At 44.1% G+C, this 21,964-nt stretch overlaps 1 protein-coding gene across 1 annotated transcript in view; it reads left to right on the top strand.

Moving 5' to 3' along the window:
• Positions 1–21,964, top strand: part of LOC143930707 (opsin-VA-like) — a 169,598-nt gene that overhangs the window by 79,243 nt on the left and 68,391 nt on the right. Inside the window, exon 3 of the mRNA XM_077455244.1 lies at positions 19,628–19,745. Coding sequence (XP_077311370.1) covers positions 19,628–19,745 — 118 coding nt within the window. The remainder of the gene's footprint in view (positions 1–19,627; positions 19,746–21,964) is intronic.

Below are 21,964 nucleotides of genomic sequence, written 5' to 3'. Positions count from 1 at the left end.
GGTCTTGGCAATGTTCTTATAGCCTAGGCCATCTTTATGTAGAGCAACAATTCTTTTTTTCAGATCCTCAGAGAGTTCTTTGCCATGAAGTGCCAGGTTGAACTTCAAGTGACCAGTATGAGAGCGTGAGAACGATAACAACAAATTTAACACACCTGCTCCCTATTCACACCTGAGACCTTGTAACAGTAAAGAGTCACATGACAGGAAAAATGGCTAACTGGGCCCAATTTGGGCATTTTCACTTAGGGGTGTACTCACTTATGTTGCCAGCGGTTTAGACATTCATGTCTGTGTGCTGAGTTATTGTGAGAGTGGACAACAACTTTACACTGTTATTCAAGCTGTACACTCACTACTTTACATTGTAGCAAAGTGTCATTTCTTCAGTGTTGTCCCATGAAAACATATAATAAAATATTTCCAAAAATGTGAAGGGTGTACTCACTTTTGTGAGATACTGTATGTATGTGTGTGTATATATATATATATATATATATATATATATATATATATATATATATATATATGTGTGTGTGTGTGTGTAGCTCTGGGATTTTTGTCATCTAAAGTTAGGTAATGTTAATTTTGTTAGATTGGTATTTGGCTCCCTCTAGTGGTATATAATGTGGATAAGACTTGTTTATATTTCGCATAAGAGAAGAAGGAAAGCCTAAGGAGGAAGTGACTTCATTGTTTACTGGAAGGACTCACTTACCCAGAGTGCTCACTTAGGCCTCTTTCACACGGGGCGGATCAGTAATGATCCGCCCCGTGAAGATCCGCTCGCTCAGCGGGGATCGCTCCGTTGTCCCCGCTGAGCTGGCTGCGGACAGGGCGGTCTCCGCACACTGTGCGGGGACCGCCCTGTCAGCTCTCCGCTCTCCTCTATGGGGATCGGACGAGCACGGACCGTGTGTCCGTGTTCGTCCGATCCGCTCTGCAGACGGATAGAAAAATAGGATTTTCCTCCGTCTGCAGAATCGGACTGTTGCGGAGGCGGACGAAATCGGGTGTCTGCGGATGCTCATCCGCAGACACCCGCTATCCCATAGGGATGAATGGATGTCCGTATTTCATCCACAAACGGATGGATGAAATACGGACATACCATCAGCATGTGTGAAAGGGGCCTTACCTACCCATGAAGACTGAGTGACTGAACTGCATGCTGGGTCAAAGATAAAAGGCACAGCGCGGACGTCTTTGGTCTTTTTTGGCTGAGACACGTGGCCTGCCTGCAGGGATCTGTGTGGGAGTTTCCGAAAGAGTGTGGCCTGTTCGGTGCGGAAGAGGTGGATGCCATTAGAGAGGGTCTTACAACAGTGTGCTGGATAAGCAGTGTGATCATGTCGGAGGACCCAGAACACCTGACGGAACTTCCCGAGGGTCCCGGTCATTTTCTTGCAGAGCGGTCCCACGTGACGGTGCTGACTGACAGCAGAACTGAGACAATCGCAGTGGATTCATCCAGTTTCTAGGCCTGGTGTGGTGAGAGGGCTGTTGCCCAGAATTTATATAAAATACTTGACACGCTATAGACTAGTTTCCCAGTTTGCTGGGATCTGCAGTTCCACTGTAGCGGTCTCATGTAAATGGACTGAGTCAAACCAGGCCTTAAAGTCTATACTCCACTAAGTATTGACTGATGGTTTGGGTGTACTTGCACAGGAGAAAGTTATAAGTGTGTTAAACAACCGGAGTTGTTGTTATCCATCACTTTATGTCACTTTATCATCTGTTAAACCTTTGGATTACAAACACAGCAGTATAATAGCAGAAGAAAGAAGATCAGAGACTGTACCATCATTGTAAGGCCTTGTGTTCCTGCTACTTACAAAAGACTGCACTACATTGCAGGGGGAGCTCTGGATCAACTATACTCCGTTGTATTGTTTAATATTCCTGCATTTTGTGTTTATACGGCAGTGCTGGAGGTGGGAAGGTGCTCAGAGACAAGGCCTTACTACTCTTGAGTATCAGTCACACTTGGAGACGCGCCTGCGGGGGTAATTTAGATGATCCTATAGTAATAACTTTTCATATATACTCATTTCATTATTGTGCTAAGTTTGTGTACCAATACGGTTATTGTGATTGCTGTTTTAGACCAGTTTCAGTAAACTACAGTTTGGTTAAAGTACAATTGGTGTGAGATTTGTTCATTCTCCCAGCAGGTGGAGCAATGGATATCAAATCATATATATATATATATATATATATATATATATATATATATATATATGATTAGATGATGGAAGTTAGCAGAACTTCCCCTCATTCTCTAAGCCAGCCTTTTTCAACCACGGTGCCTTGATGTTTCTCCAGGGGTGCCTTGCCAAAATGCCTGTAAATTGCCCCAATTGTATACAAGCCAGTGGGTGGATGAAACCTGCCTTTTAGTTACACAAAGCCACAGGTTTTCATTGTGCACCATTACAACCTTCTAGCTGCCAACCTCCTAATGACCAATTACATCAGTTGATAGGAAGGATGTCATTGGCCTAAATATTGCCCTTGTTTGACCCACCCTTGCTTCTCTCCATCAGCTTTGGGGTCTCATTAGCTAAGTGAGGGAGAAAAACTGAGAGAGAAGAGAAACATTGAAATAGTCAGTATCAGTTTGCAAAGGTGTATTTGCTTTGAAAGAATAAATCCCCTCTAACGTCGGGTGTCCTACTTGTGTGGATGTTGTTGCATTATATAAAACTATCAGAATAGTTTTTACATTTTAGAATGGGGCACCTCAAGCATAGCTTTGGAGGGTGCCTTGACTGAAAAAAAGTTTGGGATACACTGCTCTAAGCTACAGGGAAAATTCCCTTTAAAGTAAACAGCCTACTTGTCTTTAGTAAATAAATGTGTGTCAAAATTCCCGATCCACTTTTAGGTGACCTGGATAGTACCGAATGCAAAAAGGATGAGCATGATCTAAAGGTACAGCCAGTTATAGCTGTTTGTATCTCAATCTGCCATAGATGTCCTTGTTGAATGGCTGCTATAAGAGCCTTACAGGATAAAGCAACTGGATTGAATAACATATCCAAGACTGATTGTGGCTCAATCTGAAAAGGTCTTATACAGTGACAATCATTTCAAATAGAAGTTTGTCTGCTGAGAGAGCTTTGTCCATAAACTGTACTGAGACAGACGCTACATTAAAATGTAATCGCTGCGCTGTTAACTAAAGTAGGCATTGCAGTCTGCATAGGCAATGAGAACATCTGGCTATCAACATGTAGTGCTGTCAATAGAAATAAATGTCGATCTCACATTAAAGAAGAACTCCCATCAAACTAAAATGCAGCAAATTGTTTTAAAGGAGAAGTAGGGCCAAAGCTGTTTTGACCCTACTTCTTCTGTGGATCACAGGAGTGCACTGCGTTCTCCACCCCTGTCGGCTGATTTCACTCACACAGTCCAGGCTCTGGAGAGATCCCAACTTTAATATCAGGATCTACCAAGATGCCTGGACCAGCAGCTGACTTAGCCTCTTAGTGTACCGCTGAGAGCCTGAGCCAGCGGCTCCTGTCCCCTCCACAGCCCGACACACATTTATTTACTAAAGACAAGTAGGCTGTTTACTTTAAAGGGAATTTTTCCTGTAGCTTAGAGCAGTGTATCCCAAACTTTTTTCAGTCAAGGCACCCTTTAAAATTATGGACGATCTTGAGACACCCTCCAAAGCTATGCTTGAGGCGCCCCATTCTAAAATGTAAAAACTATTCTGATAGTTTTATATAATGCAGCAACATCCACACAAGTAGGACACCCGATGTTAGAGGGGATTTATTCTTTCAAAGCAAATACACCTTTGCAAACTGATACTGACTATTTCAATGTTTCTCTTCTCTCTCAGTTTTTCTCCCTCACTTGGCAAATGAGACCCCAAAGCTGATGGAGAGAAGCAAGGGAGGGTCAAACAAGGGCAATATTTAGGCCAATGACATCCTCCCTATCAACTGATGTAATTGGTCATTAGGAGGTTGGCAGCTAGAAGGTTGTAATGGTGCACAATGAAAACCTGTGGCTTGGTGTGCTCCAGAGAGCTATGGAGGGCTAAACAGAGAGCCAGTGACTGACAGTCACTGGCTGTCTGCTCACTGAAGACCGATAACTGAACGATCAGTGGTCTTCGACCGATAAGTTCTCAGTGTAGAGGCAGCAGGGAACAGATGCAGCATTGGATTTGGCGACATCCAACTAGTTGAGTATGACTGTTTTTTTTTTTTTTTTAATACCCTAAACAGAGCATATCCACCTATAGTGGGCATTGGCCACAAGTCAACACACTTAGTGTGGTTCCTATCTGCTGTCTCCTTCCTCCATCCACACGAGCCACTTCTGACAGGTCATGCCGACACCACAGAATCAAGAGGATGGTCATTTCCCCCACTTTCTCCAACACCCACAAGGCAATTGACAGCCTCAGCTGTGCATGTTTCCCTATGAAACTGTGTAGAGGAGGGCTTTTCCATTCCCTCCACTCAACTCCCTGTTGATTATACTCAACTCCCTGTTCTGTGCTGCACGGTGTGTGAGATAAGAACCCCACCTCTGCCTTGTGGCTTGGAAAGCTGTAGAGGGGAGAGGGTTGTGTATAAACAGGTACAACTTATGTGGAGGGATTTGTTTTATCTTTGTGTATCACCTAGTTTACAACAACTTCAGGTAAAAGGAATTTCCATCTTAGACATCTAGCCCAGTCTGCAGCCCTGCCAGGGCTACAGCTGTCCAGATCGAACTGTAACAGCTGTCAAATCCACCCATACACCTCTCTCTGGCTGCCAGTAAGCAGAGGAGCAGCTCTACAGGGAGAGGGGGACACAGTAGACACATACACTGTAACAGGGTTGCAGTTGCAGCCACAGTCATCAGAGGAGAGCCCTGCCCACCACCCAGCATACAATGGAGATTGGCTGAAGGGCAGTCTGAGAGAGGAGAGTTGAAGGCCTTTTAAAGCGATTGCAAAGCTTCAATGATTTAAAAAACAAAAAACGGCTCCTCCCTGCATCAGACAACCCCCCGGGGGGGGGGGGGGTTACCTTGTGGGCGCACTCCCAGGTCCATCATTCGGTGACTATAGCCGCCAATGTATGACTCGGCCCTACCCCCCAGCACCCGCGTCATTAGACTTGATTGACAGCAGCGCGAGCCGATGGCTGCGCTGCTATAAATCTATCCAATCAAGAGCTGAGAACCCCAGGAAAAGGGACATTGCGTCCCCACTGGGTGAAATTCCAGGGCTCAAGTAAGTAAAATGAGGGGCTGGGGGGCCGGTCACTGCCAGGTGTTTTCTCACCTGGTGAAAAAAACATGAGGGTTTACAACCCCTTTAAGGCTGGGTTCACACTATTGTGAATTGGATGCAGGTTTCCCCGTATGCAGTTTGCATGTCGGGAGATTGTGACCGGCTCTCTATGGAGCTGGTTCACACATCTCCGGAGCGGCCATAGTGGGAATTGCACAGGTGCCAAAAAATCGGACTGAAATCAGACTTGAATCCATTAACAGGGACACACTGGACCCCTGCTGTGAGCCGCTCCATGCTGAAGTATGAACCCAGCCTCAAATGGTGGATGATGTAGTCCCCAGTGGAGAACTGTATGGAACTACAAGTTCCAGGATGACAGTGTGCTACAGAGTGAAGGAAAAAAGTGTGGGATTTAAAATAAACAAACATACATACTCACCTAGGTAGATGCAGCATTAGTCTTCTTGGACGATACCATCATTTTAACTGTTATTCAAGGTTATTGTAGCTGTATTTGTGCACTTGTGACAGAAACAATTTATTACTGTCCATGATACATTTATTTGCACTAACATACAATTTTTGGGGTATGTCCCCTTTAGCAGAATGTCTCCGAGGCAAAGTGTATTTTTCTTTCCCGCAGAGATTTTCTTTTTTTTTCCCATTCTGGGTGACATATCCCAAAAGTAGTTGTGGATTCTTCAGGGACATACCCCAAAAGCTTATCGTGAAACATTATACTCTAAGTTAGTGCAAAGAAAAAAAGTATCACAGACAGTACTCTTTCTCCAAAACGTTCAAGGACCATGTCAACACCTGGACTGGGTGTTGGTGAAGAATACCAAAAGCGAAAAAGTGGCAGTAAATTGAATCCCAAGTGAGACTGAATGCCCTATCAGACTGAATAGCAGCCCTACCGGCAAATCCAGTTTGACATGATATTGGAGGGTTCCAACACTGTCAAGAGACAGCTTCACTGCAACCCGTTGAGACCCTGTGTGCTAAATGGTAATTACTCTTCCAAACCTGTTGCATATAGAGAGGTAACAGACTCCATGGATGTCCCACCAGTACATAAAGTTCCAGAAGAATGATGCCTGCCTCCTTTTGTGCTAGAGCGAAAGCCCCAGCAGACTCAAAGGATGGAAAGCCTCAGTATAGTGTCTGTAGATGACGGTCTAGGCTTTTTTGAAGAGCCAGGCTCAAGCCTGGTTGAAGGGAGTGTGGCTGGTCCTAATGACTCTCATCTACCTACCCAAGGCTTCAGAAATACCAGCAGAAGACTATGACCATGGAGATTCCACAGAGTCTAACTGTGGGTACTTCTGCAAAGTACTCTGGTTTTGTGTGTGTTGCAATGCCAAGGACAGCATCTGTCAAAGAGGGAGGAAGTGTAGGCATGTGCAGTCTATTCTCTCCTCTGCAGGTGGCACTCATCATTAATGGCAATGTAGGTGGAGAAGGAAGTCGAGAATAGCCTTGTTCCTCTATGATCTCCTTGGTCACAAAGAGGCAGCATGTGACTGTATGCTAGCAACCTCCTATGTGAATTGGCAGCTATCTTGGGTCAGGTAGAGTCTACTTAAAGCGGAATTTCAGTCGTTTATTCAACTTTTCATCTATTAAATCCTCTGCTCTTGTTGTTTTAACTTTGGATAGTAAAACTTTTTTTTTTGCCAGTAAATACCTTATACAGCCCACTTCCTGTTTCTTGTCTGGTAAAAAGCCTAGGCTTTTGACATCATGCACAGCTCTCTCTCTCTCTCTCTCTCTCTCTCTCACTCTCGTGAGAGTTTGCCAGGATTGGAAGAGGGATGAGTCATAAGAGGACCAATGAGAGCTGCAGAGCTGGAGGTGTGTCTTTGTAAATTCAGGAAATGAACAGGCAGCAGCTTCCGCTGCCCACAGTTAAAATGGTTGCAGCCAAACTCAGTGGAGAGAGATTTCTGCAGCATTTTTGGCAAGTACAGAATCACAGTATATATTGAAGAATATGCAAAGTTGTTGGAAGGAAGCTTCAGAATGGCAAAGATGTTTTTATTACAAATTATGTGAGCAGACTGCAGTTTCTCTTTAAGACCCTGGCTCTCGGGTTTCGTGCGCATTTTGTATGTGGCTAGACTAGGGACAGCTGACCTGTCAGGGACAGTGCTTAGTGTCACAAGGTTCCAGACAAGTAGGGAAAGTGTAGACACACCATCCTTCCTGGAAGCCTTCCCACTTGAGTACAGACTGGCCAGGCTGCAATTCGCCCCCTGAAAGACAGATGCTCTCGGCATACCTGGGACCTACTGCTTATCGCTGTACATCCTGTAAGCCCTTGTACACACGGTCGGAGATTCCGACAACCAAATCCGTCGGATATTGTCTGTCGGATTTTGTTTCGAAACTGTTGCATACACACGGTCGGACAAAGTTGTCGGAAAATCCGACGTGATGACGTTATTTCTTTACGACGGGACTACGTTCACGCTAGTAGCCAATAGCTTTGGTGTAGGAATTTTATCTGAGCATGCGTGGCACTTTGTCCGATCGGAATTCTCTACACATGATCGGAGTATGTCCGATCGGAGCATTTTGACGGAAAATTTTACCAACAAGTTGGAAAACTTGGTCCGTCGGATACTTAGACGGAAACAGTCCGATGTAGACCACACACAGTCGGAATATCCGACAAAACAGTCCAATCGGACACATTCCGTCGGAATCTCTGACCTTGTGTACAAGACATAAGTGTGCCTGGTTGGGTTATCTTCCCGCCGAGCCAGTTGTGCAATACTGAACTTCTATTACAATATGGTCCTGTTTTCTGTTACCGGACCTTGAGTTTTTACTGCCACCGCACCATGCTGCACCTACCAACACTCATTTTATCCAAAACTTAAGTTAAGTGTTTTGCATTTACATGCCTTTAAACTACCATGCATAGGACATGAGAATTATAACTGAAACCAACACCACTTTAGGTAACTCTGTCAGCACAGGATCCCATTTATAAATCTACATTCCTTCTAAAGGAAGTGTTATTATATTTACCTTTCTGGTAGACTATTTATTGCCCCAGCTGCTGCAATTATTCAAAGTCTCATAGATCAAATACTTATTTTCTTCTACTCAGGGGCATATATGTCATGAGGCAAACAAATCATTTGCCTTTGTCTTATTTTTCAGGCAACAGCACAGTCTTCCAATTTTGGGAGGGTATCTATTGATGCCCTCCCATAACTGATTCCCCCGCATGCTCACTCCGACACACACCTGGTGGGATCTGTGATTGCTGTGTCCTTCAGACACAGCTGATCACAGATCAGGGTAATGAGCCAGTCACATCAGCTCTTTACCACATGATCAGCTGTGTCCAATTACAGCTGATTACGATTTAAACACATTTGCCAGGTGCCGGGTATTCCAGAGAGGTGAGCCAGTAACCAGCAAGTGTAAAAAGGGATGTCTACACTGATAATCAGTGTCCTGATTATCAGTGTAGCCTCAACAGTGCCCACGATTATCAGTGCAGCCCCAACAGTGCCGTCTATCAGTGCTGCCTATCACTGCTAATCAGTGCCCATCAGTGCTGTCAATTGATGCCACCAATCAGTGCACATTAATGCCACCTTTCAGTACCCATCAATGCCAGCTATCAGTGCCCTTCATTGTCACCTATCAATGCCTTTTAGTGCTGCCTATTAGTGCCCATCAGTGCCCCTTAGTGCCATCTATTAGTGCCCATCAGTGCCGCATATCAGAGCAGATTTATCAGTGCCTCCTCAGTTCCCACCAGTGCAGCCACATCATGCATGTGGTACTTGGAATAATCATGTCTCGGGGTCTGATGAGGAAGCCACAGCTGTTCATTGTGAACAGCTGCAGCATCCTCATCAGACCCTAAGACAAGCATGGTATACCGCAACTGGGGTTGGACAAATTTAGATGGAAGGGTTGCCCATTTTAAGTATTGCCTAGGGCAGCACAAAAAAAATAATAATACACCACTGCCCCTGCTGCACACAAGAGTTCCCGTTGCTGGCTTCTATATCCTGTAGGGACCTGTGAGCTGGTAGGTGGAACCAAAGTGTGCGGTGGGGGAGCAGATATTCTATTCGCCCAGAAGTGTGGATTGTATGCATCTGATGGCGACCAGGAAAGAGGCAGCGTTTTATTAAACAGACCACCAAAAAGGAAAGTATAGTCACTTGTTTTAGCAGGTGTGTAATTCTATTCAAGTAACTCTGTGATGACAGTGTCACTTTAAGTTGATCACATTTATATACTGTATGTATCTTACATAAATTTAAAGAAGCTGTCAATTCCTATAGAACTTTTAAATGCCTCTGAATCCAAATACTGCACCCATTAAAATCCTAAATGTTTGATTATATTATTTGCAATCTGCAAAGGGTGGCTTGACGAGCAGTCATGCTTGAGTATATTGCTGCACCAATATACAGTGTATATTAATATTAAACAGCCGCTTTTCCCAAAGTTTGATACTACATCCTCCCACAGTTATAAAGATGCATTTCACGGTGCGCTAATATTAAATAATATATTTGGTTCAGCTCCTTGAAGTGTCATCATTTTGCCATTGCAGCTATGATTAGTGTTATTATGAGTGACCCATGTGTGACCCATAAGTGGTTTCCAGAATTAATGTAACAATTGAATAACAAGTAAATTGATGCATCTTTCAGCACACATCTGAATGAGCTAGCTTGCACTTGGATTTAATGGAAGCTGGCAGTATGTCATGTGTCTTTATATAAGGGAAGCATGCCAATTTTAGAATGGGAAGGTCAAAGAGGAAAAAGTATCCATTTATTCATGCTAGTCCAGGTGATGTCACTGATGCTTCTGGTGCTAATGTTCCTCCCCAAGGAATGCAAATGTCTTTAAAATATCAAGCTCACAAGTGCAATGGCCCTTGGCTTAGTTAGATGTTTATATGGCATATTGGTTACATAAAGAATTCCAGCACACCAGTTCCAACACACACACAGTCACATGACAGGAAAACAAAACAAAACTCTCCCTAATTGTTGTGAAACAATTAACCACATTTTCAAAATGGCTTTGGACTGGTTCAACCAAAAGAAGTGTTTGTAACTGAGATGAGAACAAAGTTAAGGACATGTTATAGAACAGGTTAGGGATTGTTTGAAACTAGTAGAGTCTTTGACTTTAAAGTGGTAGTAAACTGCAGTTGAAGAAAAAACAAAATACTAGCACATTATGAGAGACTTACCTTAAAACGAAGCCCTCAAGCCAAGCACTGTCACCACTGAGAGGGCTTCCTTCCGGGTATGCGGCCACTGGCTACATGAGTGGCCAGGGGTGTTATGATGTCACTCCCGTGAATGCGCCCGTTTGCCGCTGTTTACAGCATGGGTTCTGAAGGTCTGACACAGTATGCCAGACCTTCTAAATGCATGCGCCGATGACATCACTGGCTGCATGCACTCTGAATATTTCCTAAACACTGCAAGTTTAGGAAATATTTACAGTACCTACAGGTAAGCCTTATTATAGTCTTGCCTGTAGGTATAAGCTGTAAAGCAGAATATACTACCACGTTAAGGTTGAAATAAATCTACTAAAATGTTGTGTTCTCTAGTTCCTCCCTTTCTACTGTCATTACTGGGTCTCTGTGCTTCTCCATGCTGGCAGACCATGTATGGTGAGAGGGGTTGTCAGGGTGCTGAACATAGCTTTCGGAAAAAAATCCCAGCATTCTGCCTCAGTAGTCCTCTCAGGAGCCTCCAGACCTTATTCAAGCACTGGCCTGGCTCTTGGGGGGACTTATAAAAATATCTAAATGCCTTGATAGGTGAATTTGAGTCTGGAGGAGTGGGTGATCCTAGGCAGATGTATTTGCATGCAGACTGCCCTAGGTAATGGTCACATGTGATGCTGAGCTGCCATATTTGAAATAACTGAAATCCAGTAAAGGAAAAGGGCAGTAAGGGTGGGGTGGAACGTGCCAGATGATGCTGGACATTCTTCAGAAAAGAAATTAGACAGCCTTTATCTAACTTGCTACAGCAGGGAATGTAAGCAATTTAAAGGGTATCTCCAATTTCATGGGAAGAAAATAGCAAATAAAAAAATAATAATATAGTATATGCAATTGAGACACGGGTTGGCCTTTTCCCAAACAAATACTACATACACAGTTAAAAATGTGTTAGTTTGAGGAAAATTTTCCATCCGGCCTCTTCAAATTTCCTTTTCATTGTAGTTGAAAACAACGATCCATTTGATCCCACTAACCATTAGAAAGTGGAAAGAACTTCCGAAAAATTAAAAACTTTGAACAAAATTCTATTGTTGTATGGCCAGCTTCAGTCTATGGATCTTAACAGTGAGGTGTGATCTTTGATGATCCAGATTCCTTCATGTTCCACTGAATGCGGAGAACGTTATAATGCAAACATGTTCTAATTGGTTGATCTCCCAGTAGGTCATGCCCACAGATGAGTACGCGCTATGTCTGTAAATTTAGTTTTTGCCCAAAACTATAGTTAAGTTTTGGGGTTAATTGTTCAAAATTATGCTTTGGCATCAGTTTGGCTGGGCTGTATTGAGGTTCTGCCTGGTCATAGGTGGGGTTCGCACCAGTGAGAGGCATTAGAACGCAGTCTGGCTGGAAGCATTGGGTACCAATCTCTTTCTCTGAGCCAATCGGTGGGCACGTTTGTTCTGTGTATTCCCGGGAGGGGGTATTTAAGGTTGCCAAAGTCACGTGGTTCTGGGTTCCGGTCCAGAATTTGTTGCTGACTCTGTGGTCCTGGTCCTCCTGACCAGCCTCCAGAGGACCTCATGGCCTGGGGTGCGGATCCATCCGTTTCCAAGCCTAGGAACTGGCTAGTTTGAGGCACAGTAACTGGAAGGAGGATTCTAAGGTGTTCCGGTGCCATCTCAAGTTTGGAGAGGCCCAGCAACTCTACATGCAACCAGGGGAGGCCTCTTCAGTAAGAGGGCCACGCACGAGGCTGGCTGCTTGGTAAGAGCCTGGAAGCTGGGCTGCCATGGACATTGAATCCACATTTCTTACCGTATCGCTGGACCGGCTACAAGATTCTGGTACAGTAAGAAAAGTTCCTACCTCCATCCTTCCGGTTACAACTACTTTTTTTTAACCATGTCTGTGTGAGAGACTTTGCAAGGCTAGAATTACTTGTTGGCTGCTAGATCCAAGGTCAAGGATTTATCTAACAGTTAAAGAATCCAGTTGCGAGTGGCTATTCCCTGGATTGTGTACAGAGAGAAACTTTTATTGAAGTCAGCAGTTCCAAGCACCTGAGCTAAACTTTACCCTGATACCCTCTATTCCCAACTTAGAGACTGAGATTTTTCAACTGTTTTATGCAAAATAAAAATCCTAACAAGGAATCCAAGTGTTGGTCTCTACAGTTACTGGGTCATCAATCCTGGGAACCCCTAGACAAGGACAACGAGTTACCAGCTGGTGGGGGTAATAAGCCCAGAACAATTCAGTTGCTCCTTCGGGGGTAAGTGCTTCATTAATATTTGCTAAATCAACGCAGGTGTTATAAATGTAGAGATTAATATGCATTAACGTAAATAAAATACAATCTAATATATTATGCTGAATTTTTTCCCTGTGCCTGAGTGGGTTTCCTCTGGGTACCCTGGTTTCCTCCAACACTCCAAAGACATGCTGGTAGGGTAATTGGCTCCTGTCTAAATTGTCCCCAGTATGTGTATGTATAAATGTGAGTTAGGGACCTTAGATTGTAATCTCCTTTAGGTCAGGGACTGCTGTGAATGTACAATATATATGTAAAGTGTAAATTAACTGCCCTATACAGTATATGTACCTGTAATAAATAAATATGCTACCCAATAATCTCCAGGAAAGGCCTTCTGTGGGCCCAGGTTAAATTGACAATTTATTAGTATGTAAAATTGAGTTTAAAGACTACTGAACACATCCCATGACATTTAAAGGAGACCTTTACTAAACAGAACATAGAGGATGCCATCACTAACCTCTCCCGCTAAAACGAATATTTCCTTGGCTGTCATATTCATCAAACGGATTTAATAATTTCTGTGTTACTAGAACAAGAATACAAGTCAAGGTCAACAATGGCAAACTTGTATTTCTCCCAGTAAAGTTTTTTACTTTTTTTATAAGCGAAATTTCAGACAAACAACTAAATAAATTTAAATAAAGTATATGCAAACCCCGACAATTAACTACTCCTAAAAGCTCAATTTTAGTCTGATATATATTCCATTGAAAGTTCCAATTCCATTGAAAGTTTTGTCTGATAAGTGCAAAAATCCCCTGTTAATTTTAGCAGAAATCCTCTTCGCTGACAATTTCCTTTGCTTTCTGCATTACACAGAGGTGTTATAGAGACAGGGAGGGTGAAGGAGACCAGGCGAGATCTGTGTTCTTTGTAATCCATTAGAAATGATGATGGCAGAACTGACAACACGTGCATAGAAATTCAGGACTCAGAATATACTGTTGTCATGTAAAAGATGAAGGTAGGAGGATACTGTATTTCTGGCACACCAGTAGCTATTTTTCTGTATTTGCAGCGTGCTTAAAGTAGAAGTCCACCCTAATACTAAAATCTCTAAATCTACAGACATCCACAATCCAAGATTAACTATCATGTACCTGTTGAAGACTGGAATGTGGTGGAGGCCTCTCTTGCACCTCCTGCCTAACACTCCTGAAGGTGGGGACAGAGAGTGTAAAGGCAAGGAGTGGCACGAGTGCCGTAGCAGCTAGCTGGTGATGTTCACTCTATAAATGGGTAGAGCTGGTAGTCGCAGTCCTCGGAACAGGATGTAAGAACAGCTAGGCCCTGGAGCGTGGGACAGAAGCAGAACCAGGAGAGGAGCAGCAGTCAGTGGCAACTGGGCAGTAAGGTACTGAATCAGCGGGCAAAGCAAGTCCAGAAGATGGGCCAGGGTCAGTAACAGCTGGGCAATGCAGTACAAAATCAGCAGGCAGATCATATTCAGTAAACAAACCAAGGATGGGATACTGGGTAACAGAGCTAGTGCACAAGCAGAGGCAAGGTCCAAAGGCACGCCGGTTAATACACAAGCAAAGAGGAACAGCAGATCAGGTCTTGGGAAGTCAGGAACAAGCTGAAGATCATCCAGCGACTGTTCACAGTGATAGAGCCACTGTGCGCCAAGTGCACACTCCCCGAGTCCAGCATTTGCGTCCATAGAAGCAGAATGCAGGACTCGGCCCCGCCCCCCGAGTCCCGCATCACTGAATTTGATTGACAGCAGTGGAAGCCAATGACTGCGCTGCTATCAATCTATCCACTCAAGAGCCGAGAACCCTGGCCAGTAAATACATCACGTCTCTGCTGTGGGAACGAAGGGCTCAGGTGAGTAAAATGGGGGGAGGGGGCTAGGGGGGCGGTCACTGTCAGAAGTTTTTTCACCTTAATGCATCCTATGAAAAACACGAGAGTTTACAGCCCCTTTAAGGGTTGTTATGAATGATGAATAAGTCAATGAGTGCCTAGGGCAGTTTTTATTTTTGTACAAATCCTAACCTTTACACTGGTCTACTGGATAGCAATTAAAGTAAATTTAAACATCACCTAGAAGGCATTTAGTTTGATAAAAAGTGTATCATAAGCAATTGCATTGTGCTTTTTTCCTTTTTACTATTTTCACAATTTTTGTCTTTTTTATCTCAATGCTGCTGAACTTCTCCAGCCTCTTTCAGCTACTTCCTGCCTACATGTTCTTGACCTCCTTAGATCGCTCTCACACTGACAATCTGATCAGGTCCACCTGTCAGCTTTTATGGTGGACTTGATTGGAAGGTCCATACATTCCCATGGACAAGGGGGTGTTAACTGACTTGTGTTCCTTTACACCCTCCTACCTCCAAACCCGATCTGGTTTGCTTAAAAAAAATGGAAAGGGCATCTGCCTTCATCCATTTAGGTGGATCAAATTGGAGTGTAGTCGGGTAAATAAAAAAAAACAGCAGAGTCTGATTACTCCCAGCCACCCACAAAGCAGAGCAGCCTTTATCCATGTCCACTCTGAAGAAACTGAGCAGACACAGATGTGTCATCCACAGGCTGTGCTCCAATTAGCAGTGGAGCTATGAGCTGAGCCCCTGCTGATCATAACAGAATCTGCCCCATGTGATAGTGGCCTTATAGTGGCAATGGTAAAACATACCTGCACAATGTGTATTGGCAAATGTATTGTAGTCTCTGTCATGGGCGCACGTGACTTTCTGGTACCAATGCCTCATGGCTGAGCCATCAGCCTTGGACCAGTGCAGCTTTTTGTCTTGTTTCTCTAGCACCACTGACACCAGCAATAATGTTGGCTGTCTGTAAGTGGGTCATTCATTTTACTGACCACCAATATAAGTAATGTTCTTCCTAATTTCCACCAATGTAGGGAGGCACTACACTAGCCACCACTGTAATTACCATTCTTTCCACTGACCACTGGCACAAGTGTTCCCTTCTTTTATTGACCACCAATGTACCATTTTCTACAGATTTAATCAGGGTTCTCTGAGACCTGAAGATTATTTCAAGGGTTCCTTTATGCTAAAGGTTGAGAAAGGCTGCCTAATCCCCATACACACTATCAGTTTTTCTGCTGAGTTTTTCCTTCATATTTACCAAAACCATGTAGTGCAAGGGCCTGCCTGATTGCATGCAAATTGAAACTCCTAATGTTTTCCTCATATTATACAGTTTTGGTAAATCTGAAGGGAAAAACTCAGCAGAAAAACTGATAGTGTGTATAGGGCTTTATGCCGTGTACACATGACCGGACTTTGTGGCAGACTAGGACCGACGGTCTTCCCGACGGACTTCTGAATGCACAGACTTGGCCACACACAATCACACACAACGGATTTGACCGTGATGATGTATCACCGGACTAGAATAAGCAAGTTCATAGCCAATTGCTGCCCTAGTGTCGGTTTTCATCTGTCGGACTAGCATACAGACGAACTGATTTTTCGACCGGACTCGAGTCCGTCAGAAAGATTTGAAACATGTTTTAAATCTAAAGTCCATCTGATTTGTCAACAGCAAAGGTCCGATGAAGCCTCCACACTGTCGATTGTCAGACGGATTTGTTCCGTTGGACCTTTGCTGTCAAAGTCCGGCCGTGTGTATACGGCATTAGGCTTTTTTGCACTTCCTATTCCAGGTACACAAACAAAAGTGAGAGCAAACCTTTCTAAATCCTCCCTTTGATAGCTGTCACAACAGGTGCCTACTCTTTTTTTAATGTCATCTACCTTTTATTTTTGCATATACTTTATTTGTAGGTATTTTCCCATGAGATGACAAAAACTCTGATTTGCTGGTGCAATAATCAGTGGCAGATTGAATCAGAATAGGTAGAGTTTTACACTCATGTTAAAGATCCTAAGGAAGTAGCCCATACTAAGCAGTACAGTCCACCAGAAACAACTGGGAAAGTAAACTATAGAATTTGATTAGTTATGATGGCCTGCTTCACTTTTCTTTGCTCTATTTTTCATGAATCCCTTTTCTTTGACATACAATGGAATGCATTTATGGAAGACTCTACACTGTTCATGCCAGGATTCTTGACTATTTTTCTAAGAAATATTACATATTCAGTATTAGTTGGTTTGGTTTGTTGCTGCAACAGATGCACAACAACCTTACTAGTATTAATACTTTATAAAACTTTTGTATTGCTTACTTCTTTGTAAACTTGTCAGCAATGTGAGCTGAAGCATTACATTTCATGTTGCAGCTCAATTTCCCGGGAGGCCTACGCTTCCTATAACAAGCCTGATATTTAGCAACTGCGGACACACATCCTATATAATTATATTTCTAATCTAATTTTGTGCATAATACATTGCCCCATCTTTCCATTTGCTATCAAATTATAACTTGATGCCCAGAGGCTGAGATCTGGCTCATGTCTTTTGTTATCAACGTAACACCATAGTCCAAGTATGGGATGAACAGGGTTCTCTTAATTAAACGCTGATGATGTCAGAATTATTATGTTCAAAAACTACCACTTTGCAAACTAGACTCATATATATATATATATATATATATATATATATATATATATATATATATATATATTTTTTTTTTTTGCACATGTCTTGTCTTAACATGTCTTGACAAAATTTTAAGCTACCTAGGTACAATGGGAAATTTGGAAGGATGACAGCCGCTGAAAAAAATGGCAGTCTATTTTAAATTTAGGGATCGGAGCATTACGATTGGTACTGCCCTGGTTTGTTATGGACCCCCATCATGCCTCTGGGGATGACGTCATAAGGGACGGGACCTCCAGGTGACGTCACCTGGTGACCCAGCCGCATGCCAATATAAGTAGCCTCACACCACGCACCCAGCATTACATCGGGAGAGAGCATTGAGACAACATCAGAGGAAGAACAGAGGGAGAAGACAGCAGAGAAGACCTGCCAGAGGCAGAAGACAGCAGACAGAGGGAGAAGAACTGGAGAGGGGAGAAGAACTGGCAGAGGCAGAAGACAGCGGAAAAGAGAGAAGAGTCAGAGAGGGGAGAAGAAATTGGAAGAGAAGCCAGAGCTGCCTTAATCAATTACTTTAAAAACCTGTGTACTGCTTTTAATTTCTGACACTTCTTTTGGTGAAAGGGGAGGGGTACAATGTACCCCATACGCATTCACATAGGGTGGGGGGCTGGGATCTGGGGCCCCCTTGTTAAAGGGGGCTTCCAGATTCCGATAAGCACCCCGCCCACAGACCCTGTCAACATACGGCCAGGGTTGTCTGGAAGATGCCCTTGTTGTCCCCATCAACATAGGGGCAAGGTGCTTTGGGGTGGGGGTACAGGGCCCCCCCTGCCCCAATGCACCAACCCACCCATGTTGAGGGCATGCGGCCTGCTATGGTTTGGGAGGGGGCGCTCACTATTTTCAAATGTTGGAAACTATATGGGAGATAATGTCTCTGAGCTCTTGCATGTCAGGTGCATTGATATGCTATGATCAGTATCTCTGCACAAAGTTGCAACCAAACCTACAACTGTTCCAGTCATTAGTCAACCCCCCTACCAGCTATTTCTTCTTCCCATTTTGCATGATGTTTAAATTCACGGTTATTACTGAAAATTATTTTGACGTTTGGGAGCAATGTTTGAAATATATTTCTCCAGATGTCAGGCACGCTAAGTGTGCCGCTGTCTTGTGTGGCTTGTGGAAATGTATCTGGTTGTATAAATCTCCAACCAATAGAGAAAACTGTAAAGAAGCAGGTTAAGGGTTGATAAGCTCCAGAGGGGTTTGGCATTCTAGATAGCAAGGATAATCTGCTGGAAATTTTTGGCAGTGTAAAATTGTAAGTCGACCTGCTGCGCATTTTGACTGGCAAGTTGTAAACTTGCAGAGCACTTTAAGCACAAGTTTTAGTTGACACTTTTCCAATTTGTGGCAAATTTGCGTGGCACATCTCTAGCAAGAGCAAAGTTGCAGTGGTGAGTTTACACCAAGAGCTCTGCAAGTCTACAGCATGAAAAATCAGCCACAGTGACCCCTGTGTTGCGATGACTATTGCATAACATAGCTGAACCCGAACTTGCAGCAGACTTGTAGAATGTTTGCAAAGAAAATTGTTCTGGACTGGACTGGAGTCATGCAGTAGCAATAGCTTAGCAAGTCATTTTCAAACTTGAAGCTTGCTTGCTATCTCAGATATTACTTTGAACTGTTGGTGCTCTACATTTAGACGTGATGCTGGAAGTCTATCACCACTGCATCATATATTTTTCTATTTCTTCTCTTTTACTTTTTCTACAGCAGCTCCTCTTTATTTCTGGAAAGTGATCATCCCAGTTTGTTCTTTTAGCTAAATTCTAGTTCAGAACATTTAAAGTACTTCTTTCTAGCAATCTGAGACACAACCTCTTCCGTTTTTTCCCATTATAGATGATCTACAGTATATTTGTAAAGTTTTGATATTATTACACTGTTATACTCTTTGAACTTTTCTCCTCCTCTTCTAGTAGATCTATGACTCCACAGTGGAGGAGAATTAATAGAATGCTGCAGTAAATGTTTCCAGCAGTTTTTCTTTTTTTAACCCTATGAATCAGACCTTAAGTCATATATTACCCCCTTTGCTGCCTGCTATCTTTAAAGCTACAGTAATAGGAGCAGATGAATAATATCCTGTTTCGGGTCCATCTGGTCTGCTTTTTTCTATGCTACTTCCAGCAATCAGCCATGATATTTATGTGAGGCAGAGATATTGATTATATATAATTGGACAGAAAGCAGCAGCATGCATGTAATATTGTTATTTTGTAATGACTAACTGTGTTTTTTGTGTTTATTTTCTATCCCAGGTATTCAGGAAAAGTGAAAGACCAAACCTACATTGTTACCTTCCTTATAACATGTTTTGTGCTACCTCTGATGCTTATATTTGTGTCCTATGGAAAGCTAATGAAGAAGTTGAGAAAGGTGCGTAAATCTAGGAATGTGAACAAACAGCAGTGCTAAGGGACTATAGTTATGAGTAGTGATGGACGAACTTCCGACGGGACGTTTCGCGAACGCGAAACGCGAACGGACCCAAACGTTCGCGAAACCGAACGTTCGCCGCGGGCCCCATTGACTTCAATGGGAGGCGAACTTTGCAAACCTTCATGTCGAATTTGCGGCCACGTGGTAATTATTAGGGGGTAAAACGTAGTCCCACCATCTGGACAATGACATAATACATGTATGAGGTGAATTTGGGATCGATAACTACAAGCATTTTTATTTTATTTGGGAAATTGTTCTAACAATTCAGGACTATGGAGCTAATGAAGGCAATGGAGGAGAGGGAAGGTCAGGGACCAGGGTAGGCAAAGAAGAGGGTGCAGGAGATGATCACCAGCAGCGTGACATACCGGAATGACACATGCACCGTGATAGAGGCATCTGACAGCAGCACCGTAATACAGAGCACTGACAGCAGCACCGTGACATACAGCGCTGACAGCAGCACCGTGACATACAGCGCTGACAGCAGCACCGTGACATACAGCGCTGACAGCAGCACCGTGACATACAGCGCTGACAGCAGCACCGTGACATACAGCGCTGACAGCAGCACCGTGACATACAGCGCTGACAGCAGCACCGTGACATACAGCGCTGACAGCAGCACCGTGACATACAGCGCTGACAGCAGCACCGTGACATACAGCGCTGACAGCAGCACCGTGACATACAGCGCTGACAGCAGCACCGTGACATACAGCACTGACAGCAGCACCGTAAGCAGCCCCAGGAGGAAGTCAGCACAGCACAGGGATGGTGTGATCCCCTCATAATAAGAACCCCCAGGAGGAAGTCAGCACAGCACAGGGATAGTGTGATCCCTTCATAATAAGAACCCCCAGGAGGAAGTCAGCACAGCACAGGGATATCATAAGCAGCCCCAGTAGAAATATGACACCGCTCAACCTCTTCAAAGAGGAGGGTAGGGGCATATAGTACGGTGTGCTTTTTTGGGTCAAGGAAGTGAGCCAAATGAATTAAGAAGGTCTGTGTGCTTGATTAAAAAAATAGTTTATAGACATATACATGGTCTACTGGTCACATGTGTTGAATTCCTCCGAGATCCATGCCTCATTCATTTTTAGAAATGTGAGGTAGTTAACACTGTGGTGAGCTAGGCGAGTACGCTTATCGGTCACAATCCCCCCTGCTGCGCTGAACGTCCTTTCGGACAGGACACTGGATGAGGGGCAAGCCAACAGTTCGATTGCAAATTGGGCAAGCTCTGGCCAGAGGTCAAGCCTGCCCACCCAGTAGTCTAGGGGTTCATCACTCCTCAGAGCGTCCACATCGGCCGTTAACCCAATGTAGTCGGACACCTGACGGTCTAGGCGTTCCCTGATGCTGGATCCGGATGACACCTGTCGATGGGTCGGCTGAAAGAATGACCTCATATCCGAAGTCACCAACACATCTTCAAACCGGCCTCTTCTTGCAGGCGCTGTTGGATTGGTACCCGCAAATCCTTCTCTGGGAGTGGGAATTGCTCCTCTGCCAGCGCACGCAAAAGCAGAATGCAGCATTTCTCGAAGCAAGGCCTGGAAGTGCTGCATTCTGACAGCCCTCTGCGACGGCGGTAACATTTCCGCCATTTTGTGTTTGTACCGGGGGGTCTAAGTACGTTGCCACCCAGTACTGGTCCTTGACCCTCATGCTTTTTATACGGGGGTCCCTATTAAAACACTGGAGCATGAAGGCCCCCATTTGCACTAAAGTGGAAGCGGTGTGGTGGCCTGGCTCCTGCTCATCATCCAGGATAATGTCGTCCTCTTCATTCTCCTCTCCCCATCCTCGCACAACAGGGATCCCAGAAAGGTTTAAAGCATGCTCTTCTTGCTCCTGCTCATCCGCCCCGGCACCATCCTCCTCTGACTCCTCATCAGACTCCTGTTGTTGACTTGTCTCAGATAGAGTAGCCCCCCCTGGGAATTCATCCAGCATTGCGACTTCCTCATCTTCCCGCTCCTGCTCCTCCACAGCCTGATCAATGACACGACGCAATGCACGCTCCAGAAAGAAGGCATAAGGTACCATGTCACTGATGGCGCCATGGCTGCGACTGACCAGTTTGGTGATCTCCTCAAATGGCCGCAGAAGTCTGCATGTGTCGCGCATGAGCAGCCACTGGCGCG

The sequence above is a fragment of the Lithobates pipiens genome, unplaced genomic scaffold, assembly GCF_037356315.1.
Source record: "Lithobates pipiens isolate NorthernLeopardFrog02 unplaced genomic scaffold, aLitPip1_a1.2 Scaffold_25, whole genome shotgun sequence".
Lineage (NCBI taxonomy): Eukaryota > Metazoa > Chordata > Amphibia > Anura > Ranidae > Lithobates > Lithobates pipiens.
The sequence above is the reverse complement of the archived record's forward strand: the minus strand, read 5'-3'. Positions and strand labels throughout refer to the sequence as shown.